This window comes from Corvus cornix, chromosome 2 (genome assembly GCF_000738735.6).
Source record: "Corvus cornix cornix isolate S_Up_H32 chromosome 2, ASM73873v5, whole genome shotgun sequence".
Classification (NCBI taxonomy): Eukaryota; Metazoa; Chordata; class Aves; order Passeriformes; family Corvidae; genus Corvus; species Corvus cornix.
In genome coordinates, this window is record NC_046333.1 from 101,365,008 (window position 1) to 101,383,957 (window position 18,950).

Consider the following 18,950-nt stretch of genomic DNA (forward strand, 5'->3'; position numbering starts at 1 on the left):
GTATAAAATAAATATCTCCTCTCTGTCTATCTGCACATCCAACCTCAGTGGCATGAGGGATTTCCTTTGACATTTGTGGACTATTCTTGGGATTCCGATGTGTTTTTCCCCTGAAATGCTGGCCTTGCTTTCCTCAGAAATTTTGGCTTCTTGGAGTTCTTGACATGACTAGTTCTTTAATTCAGGGTCATGAAGAGCCCAAATTTTCCCTGCCACTATAGAAGTGGAATATGAGAGTGGGCTGAGGAGCACAGGAAGAATAAAAGAGGGAGTGCAGTTCACTCTTCTGTGGATTGAAGATGTGGCCACTAACACGTAAATATTTTTCTATAAAGAGCAAGTAATGGTAGCTGTAAAGGCTCACTAGCGATGTGATTCGCTCAAATTCTAGAAGATATAAGGTGAATTTGAGTAAATTTTAAATACTGAATAGGTTTCTCCCTTATAAAAATTCCAGATGTTTGGATCATAAAATCGTTCATGTTAAGTTTGGCGGTGACATTTGCTGCCTGTTTGAGGTGCCTTTTCTGGTGTACACAGTTGGTAGTAAAAATAACATTTCACAAAACCTGACAGCAGTCAGAGAATGTTTCACAGAGACCTCTAAAATCTGTTAAGTGGAATTTGCTTTTGCTCACAACTTTTCTGGTCTGACCAGTAGCTTAGAAGCTTTGCTATATTGAGTATTTGCTAGGCCATCCCCTTTATTGTATGTTGCTATTTTGTTAAGAGTTATTGTAAGAATTATTATAAAACTAACACTTAAGAAACCAAAACCTATGCAGATTTTGGAAGGTTGGTCCTTGTGAGTTTACAGATTTCTGAATCCTCTGAAGGGATTACATGTCCCAGAACTACTTTGTTCCTGTACTTTAAATTTTTGAAGTGTTTGCTCTGGTGATACAATTTTAATCACCAAACCTCCACTGATGTGCCAGTGGGTGCATATCTAGCTATGGATAGATGTACCTAAAGTTAGAGCTTTTCAGGTTTTCTCTGAGATGGAGTGAGGTGTGAGATCATGACTGTATTTTGGTATCATTTGCTTTGCAGCCTGATTTTGGAGGCCAGATGTTATAAGGTAAACATCTGCGAGCACCAGCAATTGTGGCATCCTTTTGAAGTGAGTCCCTCTTGCACCTCCATGTGCTTTGTTAAAGGTACATGGAGCCCTCTGCCCTTTTTTCTGGCACTCTCTTCCCCCATAAGCAGAACCAGTTAGGCATCATTTTGTCCTTCTCTCCTATGCAGATATGGTGATGATGTCAAAAGTGTAAAAACTTGAGGAAATCCACCCTGAAAATATAATTTTAAAGCTGGATGAAATATTACTGAGACGTCTGTTGAAGTCTTACTACTTTACATTCACTGGTTGTACAAAACAAATGTACCAAAGTGTTGATATGGAATTTTATTTTTATTATTATTATTATTATTATTATTTCCACCACTGAATTTCCTTTCCAGACAAGTAGTTAGAAAGGGTGATATGTAGGTTTTAGACTGTGAATTTTTTTTTCTCATGCAAAGTGACTTTAAAGAAAGCACTCCAGACAAAACGTGAATGACTGAAGTTCAGATTAATTTAGATCTAAATTAAGTTTAGATTTAATGCAAATGTTTACATTCGCATCTCTTTCCAATAGAAATGTTTTTATGTATGACTTGTTCTTTGTTAGAAATCTCTCTCTTATACTTCTCAGCCCATTTTCCTATTGAATATATATTTCTTCTCCCCTTTGTGTCTTTGCTTTTATTTCCGAATGTAATAGGTTCAGTGTCCCCCACTGCTGTGAATAGCTCCCATTTGCAACCACATGGAAAATACTCAATGCATTTCAGCTGGGAAAGACGAGAAATTTTAATAGCCTTTATGCTTTGTGGAAAATGTTGCCAAGATGCCCAGATTTGTATATTCAGGGTATTAGTTTTCTAAAATTGATGCAGAGAAAAGTTTGGGGTGAGACAGTTTTAGGAAGTGGGCCAATATCCTTTAGACAAATTCTCTTGAACTGTAGTGTGTTGTATATTATTTTGAGCAGAACAAGAATGTTTCCAATAAGTTTTTTTAATACACCCTGGAGATGCTTTATAAACTGCTTATTCTCTAATACTGCACCTGTGTTCCATCACTTGATACACTAATCCCACTGTGGACCTTCCAGTTCTTCAGACCTGCTTGGATTGGAAGAACTTGCCAACTGGTGGTAGCTTTGAAGTGTTGCTGTTGGCTGTGTATCTTTGAAAAGAAGCAAACAATAAAGTGTTTGTCCTTTTTCTATTGGGCCTGATGTAATATCACTTTTAATGAAGCAGCACGTGAATAAATAAAACACATGATTTAAGAATGCATTTGAGAGTCACACGTCTAAACAGCCCACGATTTCTGTAAAATGAAAATCCCTGCTGAGTAGAAAATTATTACTGCTCATCATCCTCTTCAGTATTTACTCCAAAGCTATGACTCTCTTAATACCCTAATGAAGCACTCAAATAAAACACATTCCAGGGAGGACAAAATAACCACACTTGAAGTAAGTGTGAAAATACTCTTATCATCTAATAGCATGTGAGAAAGGCAAAAGTTTCAGTGCTTTTATTGATTTTTTTTGGCTTAGACTTAGGCAAGCAAACTAAGTGGGGAGAAATTACTCCTAATACTCCTAATTAAGCCTGTAACTGTAGAAAGAGCAAGCTATTTGTAAACTGTTTAAAGCACACAGATAAAAAGCATGGAGTGCTTTTAAAAATGGAAATTATTAGGCAACCCAGTGATTTCTTTAATTTGTTGATAGTGCTTATGCTATTTGTGGCATACTAATTAAGTGTTGGGAAATGATCTCCTAGTACACTGAATGTAATCCTGCAGTCTGTTGTAGATGACACTAAAACAATTACATATCTCTGGATCCCTATGAAACCTGTCTGGGTAGTTCTAGTGTCTTCACTGTTGCTGTTCCACAGGTCATGAGCAAAGCACAGATCAGTAATACTTACCTGTGGCTCTTGTTCCCAGGCAGCAGTAGTGAAATCCAGCAGATGTTCCAGGCGTGCAGGGGAGCAGATTGCAGGTGGCAAAGCGCATTACTCTCGTCTCTCCTGGCTTGGCAGGGTGTGCTGAAAGTTGTGTGCTTTTGAGCTGGAAAGAAGAGGTGTGGGTGATTGGGGGGGGGTCTCTGTACTGTTGGTGTGTCTCACCAGTTTGAGTTGCACAAACTCCTCCTCACCACCCCTTTGTCTGTATGGGCTCCTCTCCCAGTGAGTGGCAGCAGTGTTTTATAAACACCCATGTCTAGAAGCAAAGAATAGGGCTCAGTCTGTGACTGGCACCTCATTGCCTTCTGTTTTCCCCGGTTCCTTTGCCAGTTTTGCTTTCCCTGAGCAGCCTTACAGCTACACAGTCATCTGTCTCTTGAATGAGAGGAATGGGAGCTGGAAAGCAGAAGAGCTTTGTGAAAATTTGAGTGAAATTGCAGAATTGTAAGCTCTGCAAAGAGAAAGAAAATTAAACCAGAAGAAACCCTTTGTTCAGTGCCTACATGTTTATACTTGTCAGCTGAACTAGATAAGGCATCTTCGTATTTTCTAGGGAGGAAAAATAACATCTGTTGCTATCGTTGACCTATCCTGGTTGTTTTGAGTCTGTGTGCCTGCTTCACACTACAGCCCAGAGGAGCACATCCTTCTGCATCCACATTTATTCTCTGAAGGGATCTCTGGGAGTGAGCCAGCTTTTATGCCCCGATCGTGTTGCTGCCTGATGCAGTCACTGCTGCCTTCTCTTAATGGCATGCAGGCAGAAGGAGGGTTTGAACGTGCTGCTTTCCGCTTCTGTGGAAGGTGGTGTGCTAAGCTGGTACACATCTCAAGCTTCTTTTCTGAAGTTTATTCTGGGCATCATCCTTCACACACCACTTCAGATCTTTGCATCATCTAAGTCACTGAAACAAATTTTTGGGTGGGTTTTGTTTAGTTTTGGTTTTTTTCTGAAAGCTGTGCATGTGGGCAGGACCTTATGCCTAACAACAACAAATTGCTGTCTCCATCATAATATGCAAAAATTTCCTTAATCTCTGAGGGTAATAATGTGAATTAAAGGGTTCCTTAGTAACTTCAGAAAAAAAAAAGTTAAAAAAACCAGAAAGCAATTTCAGAGAAAAAGCATGGTTTATGTGGTTTGGAGTATGTTAGTGGAGTCAAAGATGCCACTGCTGGAGTGCTGGGGCTTTTTGTCGTGATGTCCCTCCTGTTTCTGTGCAAGATTTCTTAGTTTTCTGTTCTTATTTATCTCATCCATAATTTATTGTATATGGATGTGCTACTGCAGACACACTCATTGTTTATTTTCCCCTTCCCATGTGTCTATGCTGAAAAATCTGTGAAGAAACATTTGCCCACCTCCCCTCCTTCAGATGAGAAAGAAAGAGAAAATGAGACAATGAAAAGCAAATTCCTTGTGCTGGTACGCTGTGCACGTTCAACGCTGCAGGAAACTAGGTCGACATTATTATTTATAACAGTATATTATGCTACAATAAAAGTAAGCAGAGTGTAGCTCTAGAAGTTGGAGGGATGCCCGTCACTTACACATTTAAGACCTTGCCTCTAAGATACTTTATAGCAGACAGAGCAGTGTTGCTTGGGATAGGAGACGAGAGAATTTTTCTGCCAATAAAAATGGAGAAAAATCTTATTTCCTTCAGGCTTATGAAAAGTAAAACTTAACACAAGTTTTCTTTTACTTTGAAAACGAAAGCAAAACCAGTCTTCCATATTTGAAAAAGGAGTCATTAAATTATTATTTGTCCTTTTCAGAAGGTCTGGAGTGAACTTTGATCCTCTTAAACTCTGTGACGATCTGACTTAAGATATCTGACATCCCCCATGGCAACAGCAGGAAAAGTAGCCTTCCTTCAAGGCTACTCCCCCGAGCCCTGACACTGTTTTCTGCTGTAGAAAAGAGTAAGAGATTGACCATATCGAAGGACCATCTGATTTGTTACCCTTTATTCCCTTAGTGGGATTCTGTGCTGGTAACATTGTAGTGGTTTTGATTCAAAATATTCATTATTTACTTATTTTCCTTCTGTGAGATAAGAATTAGGAGAAAAGCAAAGCAGGCACAAACCTTAAACAGTTGCAGTACAATGAAAGAGCTTTATTACTAACAGAATTAAAAGTAAAGAGAAAACAACAAAACAAAATTAAATTCCCCCCCCCCCGCCCCTCCTTCCAGCACTTCTCTCCTTTTACCCAGCTCACATAAGAGATAACAGAACATGGGATGTTAGTCAGTGTTGCAGTTCTTGAAAAGTCTCTCTCTTATGCTTAAGGAAAAAAGGGTTTTCCTTCAGTCGCACGTGGTTCCCAAACTGCCACCAATAGCAGACCCGCCCGGAAACAAACAGTCTGCTGTGTGTAGAACATCTCTCTCATGAAGAATTTCATAGTTCTTTCACACTACAAAACATGGGCCATCACATGGGGTTATTCATCTTTTTAAGGATGAGTTATTTTGGCCTGCACACAAAGGCTTTTCTTTGCCACAAGTCTCTAACAGCCTCTCACTACTTCTATAGGCACTCTTCACAAACTTCACAGGCACACGAGGATACTCCATCCCCCCATGTTCTTCAAATGGATTAAAGAGACAAACAGTTTGTGGTATTACAGTTTCTTACCACGGCATGCAAGAAGGTTTTTTAAGCTGCGCGCCAGAATCGCGGCGCCGCCCTCTTTTCTCCCGTCGCCATTTCCAGCTCCGTCCCACGTGACTCACTTCTCTTTCTCTCTGACGCCGCCATGTTGAAGGGTGTTCTTGTTCAGGCTTTACGGTGGGGAAAGCCTCGCTCCCTTTGTGCTGCTGGCTGCACGGTGTCTTCTTCAGTTCAGCACGAAGTGTGCTGGCTGCAGACAGGAGGCTCTGCCGGCTCCCGCTGGCTCCGCCGGCTCCGCATGGAGAGGAGAGGGACCCGCCTGTCCCCAGAAGCCGCGCTGGATGGGTTTAGCTGTGAGCAGTCCATGGCTGGTTTTAGCTGTGGCAGTCCATGGCTGGTTTTAGCTGCCTGCGGCTCTGGGACAGTCCCCCCCGCAGTGATCCAGGGTCCGTGCCGCAGCGTTGGGAAAGGGGGAAAGGGGCAGTGGCCCCGGCCCGGCGGGGCCGGGAGGCTCGGAGCCCCCCACCTTCCAGCAGGCGAGCTCCGACCAAAGGGGGAAATCCCCCCTTTCTGTGCGGTTTAAATATGTAAATTGTGAGAAGCGTAATTGGTCTTAAAGACTGTCCATCAACTCAGGGTCAACCCAACACAAACATGCAATGCTCTGCTCTGCACAGTGTTTCCTTTTCCTCATCCATTTTTGAAGTGGTCTACGGTGATGGGGAAAGGGAGGCAGTTCTATTTCAGAAACAGAAGTAAAAGATGGCAAAATGAATTCACATCTGAAGTATCTTTGGAAACTTGGGTTAAAACCCACTAACCGACCATTACAGCAAACAAATAGATAAATAAAACATTAAACAAAACGAGAAAAGCCCTTTCCATTAGCTGGCTGTCTCGGCTTTCATCTGGAATACATTCCCCAAGGATATTCTAGTGCTTTGGGTTTTGCTGCTTTGCTGCCTCATTGAGAAAATAAATTTGAAATTAAATGAGGTTAAAATAAGAGTGGTTTTAAGCTTCTGTGTACTGCAGGGGAAGATTGCCTGTGTTTCTGATATACTATGTCTAAGCAGATAAAAGAAGTCATGATTCGTACGAAAATTATGGAACCTGTCATCCTTGTGGAAAAGCTGATTAAAAAAAAAGTGTGAAGCAATTCAGCAAATTTAAATTTGTTTTATTACCTGTGTATCATTTTAAACAAATCTGTCATGGAAGAACAAATGCAGAAAGTACTTTCCCACATTTTCTTTCTCCAAGTCATTATTTTTTCCACACATCTTTTAACTTGATGTTTAATTAGTAGGTCATCGTCACGTTTAAAAAACGACTTTTTTTTTTTTACTGTTCCTCATTGCTATTCATTTCAGCAAACTATCAAAGCCCATTAACTCAATGCAAGTCTTCCCAGTTATTTCTATACACTTTGCATCAGGCTCAGAGACACTGGTTTTACCATCATGCAAAGTGAGCTGGGATCTGCCCCTGCCTCCAGCAAGATGCTGGATCAATTATATCCCAGGTGCACTAAGGGGTGTCTCACATGGTGTTGCCTATCTTAAGTTAAATGGTCAATTTAAAAAAAAAAGGCTCCCCCAGCGCCGCAGTTCTAAGTGCTAATCAGGATTAAAAAAAATATATATATATAGAGATTAGGCCTGTGAAGCAGCTGCTTTTAGGGTCCCCACTTCTCTGTGAGAGCTCTGCTGACACGTCTGGACCCCCAGAATTCCCAGGGAAGCCACAGGTTGGAAGAGGTGACTGTTCACATACAGCTACTAATCACTTTACCATAGCCATTGTCTTCTTAGTGCTCACCTTAAAGCAATATGCATATGTGTGCGCACACAGAAACCTGGTGTCAGTGCTATTGCACTTTGTTCTATATTCCTCCTCTGCTCACTTTATTAGTAAAAGTTCCCACTCATTAACATCTCCTTAGAGAAGAACTAGCATTTTTGATGATGATTATTTTTCCAGTTAACATGGAATGAGTCAAGATTTCTTTTTTATTGGAAAGCAAATTTTGTATCTCACGATAGTAATTTATTATTTTCCTCAGAGGAGAAAATACACAGTAAATCTTTCCCATGACATTATTGTGGAGGGATCAGATTTGTGCTCTTTACTCAGTAAAAAATCTGTTGAAAGCTGGTATGAGTGGAAGGCAAGTAAAGACTTGCAACATCTGATCTTTCTTCTTGATAGGACTCTTTCTTGGTATGTAGTCAGCAATCACTTTCTTCATTTAGACAGAATCCTGGACCACTGGGCCTAAGCTTCTATTTTACTGGTGGTTTTAGTCTCTTCAGCATGCACAGCAAACCATAACAGCCAAGATTTTCCCTTATTCCTTCTCCTTGAGGCATTGCTTTAAAAATGAAGTAACCTGCTGTTGTGCCTTACACATTTGTCTCCCTGGGGTTTTATAGGGAGTGTGACAGTGCTGAGCATCCAGTGCTACTCTGTACATCAGAGCAGTAGAAAGGCTCCTGCTCACTGTAGTGGATGGGATACAGCCCAGAAAAACATCTTAAGGATGAGCACCCTGACCTGCCCCTTCATCCCTCAGGGTGACTGTAACTGGGAAGCTTTTCTGGGAACACTCCAGGACGGGCACAGGGAGTGGTGGAGTGAGCTGCATGTCTCAGCAAGCAGCATGGTGAGATAGGGGTGAAGCATTTGGTGCAGTGTCCTTGGCTGCCATGTTTTGATATCTTTTGAGTGTGGATTAGCTCTGCTCTGGTCACGCAGACAGAATGAGCACTGGTGGCTGAAACACAGCAGTTGTGTCCCTGGGCTACGCTTTAGTTTCATGTGAAAGGAATTCAGTTTGTGCACTCCAAGATCACTCTGTTGTGCAAACCAAAGCATGGTAAGAGATTTGCCCCAGAAATACTCTCCAGTGTTGAATTAAAACATCAGCATGAACACAGCACATTAGTAATATGCCATACTAGGAGATCTCATGCTAAATGAAAGTGGTGTCATTATCTCAGATGATAGACTGATGATAAAATTACAAAGTGATGAGTGCAGGACGCAGGCTAAGTAATTTGAATCAAGGGAAGAGGAAGTGTAAGAGAGATTTATTTCTCAAAATAGACAGATGGATGCTAAATGCCAAGGTAGCACTGTCTGATGCCCTTCACCTGAGAGAAATGATTGTTTCTGTAAGAGTCATGTTGCATGTAACTAACTATTGGATAGCCAATGTGCAGGTAAGTAAATGTTAACAGTACCTCTATGGTACTGTGCTGCAAATAAGAAAAAGTTCTTTCCTTTGCCACTTACTTTTCTCTAGTCAAAACTACTGTTTAGTTTCATAAAACCTGTGATTTTGTATTTATTAAACAACAAAAAAGGTAGAATTTCTGAAAAAACCCATAGGTGTTTTTTGTTTGGAAGAAGATAGAAGCTTGCTACTAGGAACAAGCAACTGCAAAGACTGTTATAATATATGAAGCTGCTGAAACAAATATATTCCAAATTTGGCAGTTTTTATCAGTTGTGTACATTTTGTCTTGTTTGTAAATACTTGTTAGTTACTTGTCAGTAAGGTGAAGGAGAATATGCAGCAGAGCAATGTTTCCCACTCCATTGAAAATAGACTGCAAACCCCCAAATGGTTTATAGAGTTTGTGTGTCTCTTCCAAAAAGACCCAAACTGTAGCAGGACAAGCCAGTATGTTCATCCACTTTGTTGAGAACTTTCAGGTGTGCATTCGAGAAACTCAGGTCCCCAACTACTCTGGCTGGGCTGGACTCTGCAAACTTCTGCCCTGTTCTCTGTTGTTTGAGAAGCAGAGTTGAGAGAAGTGGCACCTGCAATGGGAAGGTTTAGCAAAGCATTTCTTTCAATTTCTGGAGTATTCTGTATCTCTGTTTTGTATCTCTTGAATATATGAAAGGATTTCCCCCCCCCCCCTTTTTTTTTGTGGTTTGGAGAATACTAGTAAGTGTCACAAGCTTAAGATTAAAGTTTTGAAATTGATAGGAATATTCTGATCATTACAAATTCAGCTGTTCTTCAGAAATTCTTTTCCTTCAAAATGTTAGGATAAAGATCACTGAAGTTACTATTCCAGAATATCTGCCTGTTTCTGAAGTATCATAACAGGTTTGTGTATGTATATCCCACCTGCATGTTACTCATGAACTAAGTGTGACTGGGGAATGTCTGGTACCTTGCTCATTCCTTCAGAGAGTCTGGATGACTCTCTGTGATACCCCAGTGACAGGCTCTAAAATCAAACTTTCTAAATTTGGTTTGATGGAATTAACAGATATTTTTTTCCTATCCCAATCTTTGGAGATCTTAATATAATTTCAATTGTATACTTGAATTCTGACAGGCTCACTTAATGATTACTGGAAAATGTCAAACAATGTCTTTTGGTTTAGTTAAGCCGTATTTTTCCCCTCTGGTCCTTATGTCAGATCACAGTGAGAAAAGAATGCAAGAATTATTATTCTTACTGTTAGAAAGCCTCAAGAGCAGAGTCAGACACAGGCATGTAGCTCTTAAAGTAGCCACTAACTCTGGAGAAATGAGAAGGCAGGAGGCTGTGGGTAATCACTGCACACAGTCATTGGGACCACAGGATCTGCAGAGACTTGGATGCATATGTGCATGGGAATGGCATAGGAGGCATGAGTTTCATTTACAATGCATGCCAGACTTCTCCCTCAACAGCTACAGATCTCTGCAGTAGTGGAAGGGAGGGCATGAAATGGCTCAAGGTGAATAGTTGTGCAACCTCCATGAAAGCATGAAAATCACTTACCCAGTATTCTTCCCCAACACTGGTTTTAACATCCAGCTAGACAGGGTGCTGGGGCATCTTGTCTAGCCAGTGCTTTTGTCCAAAAAAGGTTGGACCAGATGATCCTTGAGGTTCTTTCTGACCTGGTATTCCATGATTCTGTGATCCTATGAATATATTGTTCTCTGTTTTCCCTATGCCCACCAGTGTACTTCAGCAGCGAGGCAACTTCATGTTCTGTAAAGGTGAACAACCTGGCAGGGGTCTGTGAGCCCTCTCATTCATAGTAATCAGAGAGTTGTAACCAAACCAAACTAAATATGGCAAGTGCCATGTGAATGAAAGCCTACCTATCAAAGAAGGCAACATTTCGCTTAATGAAGATATTTTTGATTTTATCTTGCTAAATCTCATATTCTTATCCTCTCATTCTTATGCTAGGATTTCACTGAGTGCATATGTGAGCATGGTATGCATGTTACCATTGTTCCTATTAAAAGTGAGCAGAAATTCTGGAAGCGCATTATGCTTCATCTCTTTGAAGAATTTTAAAGCTAGAGCTGTTAATGTGAAACAGAATCTTTGGAATAAACGAGAATGGTCAGGCACTCTGGAGCAAATATTTTGGGGGAAAAAGCTTAATTACATGGGTACCAGATTAAGGCGTTCTTATAAACAGTTATGGTATTTTTGTTGTGGTAGTAAAAAAGAAGAAAGCCAAGGGAAGCCACCTTAACTTAGTGAATCCACTGTAGTAGCTGATTGATTCTGAAAGCCAACAGGTGAATATTTTCCACAGTCCCAGCAGAGAGAAAGACTCAATTGAATAGCCAAATTCCTATTGATTTCCTTTGGAGCAGGATCAAGTCTTTAATTCTGGATTAACTCCTTTTCTGATTTTAATGAGAATTACGTGGCTTAAATCCTGTTTTATGTTTTGGAAGCAACGGGTAAGGTTTAAATCAAATAATAGTTTTTCTAGACTTTTAATAGCACTATTCTTTTTAGTGCTGCTGTTACCTCAGGGTATTTACTTTTGGCTCTTAGTGTGGTGTAGAAGTTGATACTATTGTGAATGGAATTGGCGAGTCTTAAAACAGAATGTTTAGATCATAAACATTTTAAAATAAGACTCCATATAAAAAGATATATTTTTTTAATATGAAATGCTAGTTGTGTTCTTGGCAGGCTTTGCTTCAGAGGAGACAGATGCATTTCCAAGAATATTCTGGTGGCCAGCTGCAGCCAAAAGATTATTTCAAACCTATGGAGACCAAATTCCCTTTTCTCTATAGCTTTTTTCCTTTCTCTCTCTTTCTCTCCCTGCCTCTCTCTTCAGTAGGACTCTCTCTATATAATATAAATGAAGTGTAGCCAGCCATGGGGTGAAAAATGCATACACAATTATACGTAATAGTGGAAGGCATAGAAACTCTGACTAAAGATGCCAGTACTGGTCTTTGCTTTAGGAAGTGCTGTTGAGATTTCTTTTCTTCAACACTCTTCAAATCTTCAGAGTTCAAAAAACTTTGGCTACTCTTCCAGCCAGCAGGATTACATAAAATATATGGATAATTGCTTGTGTCTGCTCTGCACTTACCTGTGGAGTGGCACAGTCATCTTTTTAACAATTACTTGATTCATAGATGCTGTGTGAAACTAGTTATGGTCCAGAGATGAGCAGAAGTTGATGGTTTTGGGGGATAACTTATAACAGAATACCTTAATGGAGCAGGTCTTTATTTATCTCACTCATTCATGCTTCATTGTGCAAGATATTATTTTTGTTTTTCACGTTTATTTGAAATAAATGTGTGAGAGTATTTGTTCTCCTGCTTTAGAGGTGTCTTTAAAGGACTTCTTTTAATAAAATATTAACTCAGTGTGATGAGAGGCATTGTCTTATGTAGTTCTGCAGGCAGAGGTCTTGCCCCACCTCAGGCAGATACAGGTGCCACAGTAGAAGCTCTTGGTACTGATCAAACAATAGACACTACGCAGTTATTCCAGAACAAAATTTTACTTCTTTTTTTTCCCATTTAGTGAAGGTAAAGCTTTCTCCACTTCACTTTTGAAGTCTCTTACTGCTGTGTGTTTTGCTGGATATGGGCCTGAAATTCGTGCCTGCTTTGCACTGAATGGGCGGCAATTAAAAGTGTTGCTTAATGTCACTTACAGAGAAACTTTTTGTGCCTAATTTGTATTTGCCTTTAGGTGATAGAATGCATCAGCAACTGGAATTATTGTCACTTCTCTGATTTTGAGAATTCAATGAGTGATTCAGATGAATCATTCAAAAAGAATTGTAGTTGCTTACATGGCATGCAGTCCTGTTGCATTTCCCACAGGAGTGTAAAAAGGCAGAGCAAACTATGATACAGCTTCATGTCCTCCTACATATTTGCCTAGCAGACCTGCATGACTTGAGATATTTGTGCTCTTAGTAGCCTGTATATAATGACCTCATAATAGTAGGAAAAAAAGGAGACTGGTAAAAAGCAAAAAAACTACCAAGAGCTGAAAACTGATCACCTAAAGCTTGCAGTCTGTGTGTGGGGGTTATTTTGGAGAAAATCTAGGTAAAATTTGTATTAAGGAAATCAGAAATACTGAGGACAATTCTTTGGATGAGTCTGCACATTTGAGTAGTTTGTGGGGCTGAGTCCTTGATGATTTTGAGAAAGAGTCCTTTGCAGCTGTTTGTGTGAATGTGAAGGGTTAAACAATAAAGACGCAATACATGTTCATGCTTTTGCTCAAAAATAAAAGGGCTGGATTTCAGAAGGAGCTGTAAAGCTTTCAGCAAGAATCAGGCGAACACTACAGTAAAGTGAAAAGCTGAAATGTGAAGAGTGCGTGATGTGAGATGCCAGCTCAGCGCTTCCAGATCACATTGCTCTAGCAGAGGAGACCACCCTTGGAATTGCAGTGAACTGTAGCTGCTCTGCAGTGTAAAGGAGTTGTATAGGCTGATATCCCTCTCACTGTTATGTCACCTGGTGGTAGCCTCTCTCAACAGCTCTCCACTCTGGGGAAAACTTCTCTAGGGGTGGAAAAATCTCCTTAATATACAGATCCCAGCTGCACAAGGAAAGGAAAAGAGTGTTTGTACAAAAAAGGTTCTTTACTGAGGGTGTTTGTTTTTTCTCCTCTTTGTACAGGTTCGACATGGGAGAAGACATTACGGCAGATTGGTTTTGAAAGGTAAGCCATAAATTTATTTCCTTACCAGTGCACAAAAGGTAAGGAAGAAAAAACTGCACAGCCAAACTTGCACAGTTATTTATTTTAGTTGGTTGAATGTATCAATGACCTCAAATTTAGAGTGGGAGTCATGCAGTGTCATGCACAAATGCGTTCAGCTTTTCTGTTTTGTGTCCTCTTCTCTTTCCACAGTCGATCTAAAGCCATTTATTCATCATATGAACTTGGCTCATAATGTTGTTTTCTGGTGACTATACAGCATGCTAGTATTAAAGAAAGGGACACACCTTTTGGCTACAAGTCTTACTTATGAATGAAAATACTGCTCTCATCATGTTATTTTTTCCATGAAACTTCTAATCTCTGACATATGAGTTGACAAAAGTAAATGAAGTTGAAAGAGGAGCAAAGCTGGCAGAGAGCTATTCAGCATCAGAGGAAAATTCAATATGCAGCATTCCTCAAGTGAAAGAAATTCTTGCAGACAAACTTAGCCACAAGGTCATCATACCAGAAACATGTCTGTCTTGTAAATTAAACTAGGCCAAATCCAGTAAAGAGTGATGTAAAATAAAGAAGGATTCAGATGCTTAGTGTCATCTTTATTCTTCTACAAATGGTAAGTTGAAGAATCTGCTCTCTGCTTGGAGTTTTTGATATTATTGAAAATTACACACTCTCAGTTGCTAAGTTTGATGTCCTCAAAGGTTTTTTTTTTTAACAGGTTGGGTTTTTTTTCCCAAGTTACATCCAGTTTGGTTCCTGATAAGTATTTCATTCAACGTGATACCACAGGTGTCTGCAGGGCACTACAGTAAACTGTTAATTCTTTCATCACCCAAATTATGAATTAGCACCTGTTGGTGCTGCTTGTCTCCATCAGAATGAAGAGAATAAAGAAGTTTTGAGGAGTTCTAGAATGAATTGATACTCTGTGTTTTGAAAGTGAGAATGGAAAAGGATCAATGTCTTTTTAGCTGAGTTCATTAGAACTCAGTGTGGCAATTTCCAACTTGTGAGATGTTTCAAAACAAGGAGAATCCATGCTAGCTGTGTATATGCAGTGTATGTACCACATGAAAGATGGAGAATTGTTGATAGACTGAATTACAGCTGGGAAGACTTCCTGAGAGGAAGAAAATATGTAAAAGGAATTTCTGTGCAGATCCCATTATTGCCACTCTAGGTTGAAAAGCAGAAAGGCTTTCAAATGGCACTTCTGCACCTTGAGAGATTGATCGTCACCCTGGGGTAACTTTATTTGAAGCAGCACATTAGTTAGCACAGCTGAGGTGAAGATTTGAATGTACTTTGCCTGCCATAGTCATAGAATCAAATATATTCTCACCAACTTTTTCAGAGAACCAGCAAGGAGAAAAAAAGGAAGATGAAGTCTTTTACACAGATAGAGCAATTAAGATTTGGGGTTTTAAAAATAGTAATATTCATTATCTTAACTGTATTTTTAACACAAGATTTTTTAAGACAGGAATATATCGTAGAATCATAGAATGGCTCTGGTTGGAAGGTACCTTAAAGATCACCTAATTCCTACCCCCCTGCCATGAGTTGTTCAGAGCCCCATCCAGCCTGGTCTATAACACAAGGTGTGGGGTATCCACAACTTCTGAAGTTGGTTGACTAAAAGATTAATGAGCAACATATATGTAAAGTTCAGTGTTAACTCTTTTATAGCAATATTTGCTTAATATAATATTGTCCGTTACTGGTTTAAATCAGTATTTTTTTATCTTAAAGAATAGTTTCCAAAGAAAACACATTGCTAGATGTAATACCTGGATGCTGGAACCCCACTTAACTTTCAGTCACAGAAGCAGAAATCCCAGGTCTGCAGATCTCTCAAAACTAAGAGATTATTCTGGGGATGTATCACTACATCCTTTCCCTAATCTTATTCTCTTCAGTAGGAATCCCTTTTCGGCCACCAATAGAGACAGGTTAGTGGGCTACATCTATTTTAGCTCTGATCCAATACAGCTGTTCTTGCGTAAACTCTAGGGAAAGAAGCAGCAGCATGTCTGGCTATTTAAAATTCTATTCTCTGCAAGCTTTTTACTTAGGCACACCTGAGTCAGGTGTGAAATATCAATAGCATTTAAATGTGTTGTTTGAGCAAGGACATTCTCATTCAGGAGGGAGGAAGCAAGATTTTTAGATCCATCAAAGGAGAGACACGAGGTAATGCCCTAAGGAGGAATTATCTTTGCTTCAAAACTGGAAGATCCATATAAATTGTTCTCAACAAACTGTTTTAGAGTTGGTTTAGGAACGGGAGATACAGTCAGTCAGTCAGTTTACATTGCCGAAAATTAATCCCATATAATTTACAGGTGATGTCATCACTGCTTTGTGGCTACATGGTGTTTATTCTGCAATAGTGGAGTGTTTACATTACTGTTGTCTTCATATCCTGAAAAACATTGTGGCACCAAGAGATCTGACTGTGAGGCTTTTATGTAAGCATTATTTGTAAGCTGAGAATGCTGCTTTTCAATGCAAGGGAAATTAAAAATGCTGCAGCTCAAGTAAAGTAGCTTTATACCCAGGAAATTACTGGAGTTAAGAGCTTTTCAATTAAAAGGAGTATATGTGGTTTTGATAGATATAAATGAAGGTCTTTATGTTATTGTCTTTTGAGACATTACAAATAAGCTGATTGTAGCATACTATGGTAGTCACCACCTTTGTCCAGCTTGATCTAGACTGCAGTTCCCTGACTGTATTTTCTGAAGAACACTGAGGAGCAATTTTGAGATTTAGAAAAAGTATTGTATTGTGCTGTCCTATAAGAAACCTGGTTTCAAATGCTGAGCATGTGCACTACTTTAATGTCAAGCAAGCTGTCATGTTTATGGAGTTTTAAAAAATCTTAAACAAAAGCAAATAGATTTATGGTTAAATAGGATGACTTTTTTGCAACTGTTAAGATCAGGATTATTGTTCTTTATTGGTGCATGTTACGATGGCACCTACATATGCATAAAAATGCCTGGAAAGCAGTCAGCTCTCTTGGACTTTGTTCCAAACATGACTTGACTAAAAATGTGTTTTAGAAGGCATTGTTCATCTCTGGCTTAAGATTTTTTCAGTCACATTCAGGACCCAGTGGAAATCATTGGATCATGTAATCAATAAGGATGGAAAAGACCTACAAGATCATAGAGTCCATTCTTTAAGCAAACACCACCTTGTTAACTAAGTCATGGCGTTAAGTGCTATGTGTGCCACATCCAGTCGTTTCTTGAACACTTCCAGGGATGGTGACTCCACCCCTTCCCTGGGCAGCCCATCCCAATGCTTAACCACCCTTTCAGTGAAGAAATTCTTCCTGATGTCCAGCTTGAACCTCCCCTGGCACAGCTTGAGGCCATTTCCTTGTGTCCTATTGCTGGGAGGCTCACTCAAAATCTCAAATGGAATAGTTATGAGCAATTAACAGTGACTGTGCTTGTTTCCTGGCTATTAAAGAGAGCTTAATGCACAAAGCCTGTTAAAATTCAAAAGGAAAGAGGATCAGTTCAGTTAGAGAGCTGGTCTTCTCCTGTAATGCAGTCAGTAGTGTCTTTCCAGCTCATGGCTGGGGTGAGGCTTGCAGTGCAGAGCCTGCAAAGAGCCACCGCCAATGCTGGGGAAATGCTGCTGGGGAAATGCTGTCACACTGCAGAAAATTACAACCAAAAGAAGGCCTTTTTTTAACGCTTAAATTTCTCTAATTTGAGCTACCAGATAATGAAGTTTGTGTCCTTGTCTAGTAGATTCAGTAATGATTACCAGAATGTCTTCTGTTTTTACATATTTGTTGACCTATAAATGATTTAATAATTTTAAAACTTGAAATGGACGACGTTGGACCTCTTAAAACTCATAGTCCTGCAGGGTTTTCAGACTTCCAGTACTCCTCTTACTGTGCTTCTCTGAGTTGTACTTTGTTATGTGACTAGTAAGTTACTCAGCTGCTAACAACACTTCTACTCCCTTTTTGCATTTGTTCCCATGGTGCTTCTCCTATGCGTGTAATGCTTTACTTTATGGTTCCACAAAACAGACTTCAGAAAGGTTTAATGACTGTTATTACATGTGAAGTAAATATCAAATGTTTTAGAAAATATATATTTGAAGAATAACAGATGTGTGGTTATTACTCTTTTGGCAACCTTCAATAAGTATGTTTTTCATAGTAAATAGTTGCTTCAGTCATAGAGAAAGGAACTTTTGAGCACCAATTTCATAGTAAAATGTAATTATCTTTATAAAAATTAAAGTTTCCATATCAAAGATACAGCTTTTGTTTGGTTGATAGCTTCAACCTGATTCTAATATTGTTATTTTCATGGAATGCAAAAATTTATTATTAATTAGAAATTACATATATATGTGCAAAAGTAGGTGACTTCCACCCTCATAATGCTAATGAGACCTCTCTGCACCACACTTAGTACAGCAGCAACATCTATGTAGAAAGTGCACCAGCAGCATCCCAAATTGTCTAAAGTAATGCTGAGGGTGATTGCCAGTGAAAGCTGCTCCTGTTAGTAGAATACTGTGTATTGAGTTGTGGGTTTGTTCTGCTTTTTTAAATCCTTTTACTATATAAGAATGGAAGAGTAGTTGGAGATGGCTAGCTCTCACACCAAAAGGAAAGGGGAAGTAGGTAAGAGCAGAGAAGGGAAAAAGGAAAAGGACCTGAAGATTTCTATATCAAGGCTAGACCTTGGATATGAAGACTGTCTCCTATTAAGATAGCTTTCAGACCTTCTGTGTCCCTCAGTATCTCCTTCAACTACTCTCCTAAGCAGAGGGTGATAAGGAGGACACTCTGCAATGTTTTTATTTAAAGCAAAGTAAATGCAACAGCCCTGCTTGCCACAGGTAGGGAGACACAGCTTACCCAGGAGACGCCAGGAGCAAGTTAGCTGTCATCGCTGAGAGGTGCGTTTGTGTTCCTACACTGGTCTCTGGCAGCAGACACATGTCTGCTTTTGCAGCTGCTCCACATATGCCCCTGCTCAGTCTAGCCAAAAATACTGTGTATATCTTCCCTACCCCTTGCAGAGACTGAGAACTCAATTTCCGAAACCACTCGTGACATGCGGTGAGCGCTGGAATCCAGATGCATCTTCCCAAGTGCCTCCTTCCAGTTTCAGGTTGCTAATTACGAGCCTACTGGCGAGCTGTTTTCTCTCTTTCCTCGTGCTTGCTTGGATATTTGATTGGTAGTTGGCCAGAGTTTCTCTGGGTGACAGGAATAAACAGAAAGAAGAGAATATCACTAGATTCTGTAAATATTTAGTATGCACAG

The 18,950-nt window shown here is 39.8% G+C and overlaps 1 protein-coding gene across 2 annotated transcripts in view; it reads left to right on the forward strand.

Moving 5' to 3' along the window:
- Nucleotides 1-18,950, forward strand: part of PIEZO2 (piezo type mechanosensitive ion channel component 2) — a 293,385-nt gene that overhangs the window by 123,041 nt on the left and 151,394 nt on the right. For both annotated transcript variants that reach the window (XM_039549190.1, XM_039549191.1), the window contains exon 4: nucleotides 13,588-13,630. In XM_039549190.1, coding sequence (XP_039405124.1) covers nucleotides 13,588-13,630 — 43 coding nt within the window. The remainder of the gene's footprint in view (nucleotides 1-13,587; nucleotides 13,631-18,950) is intronic.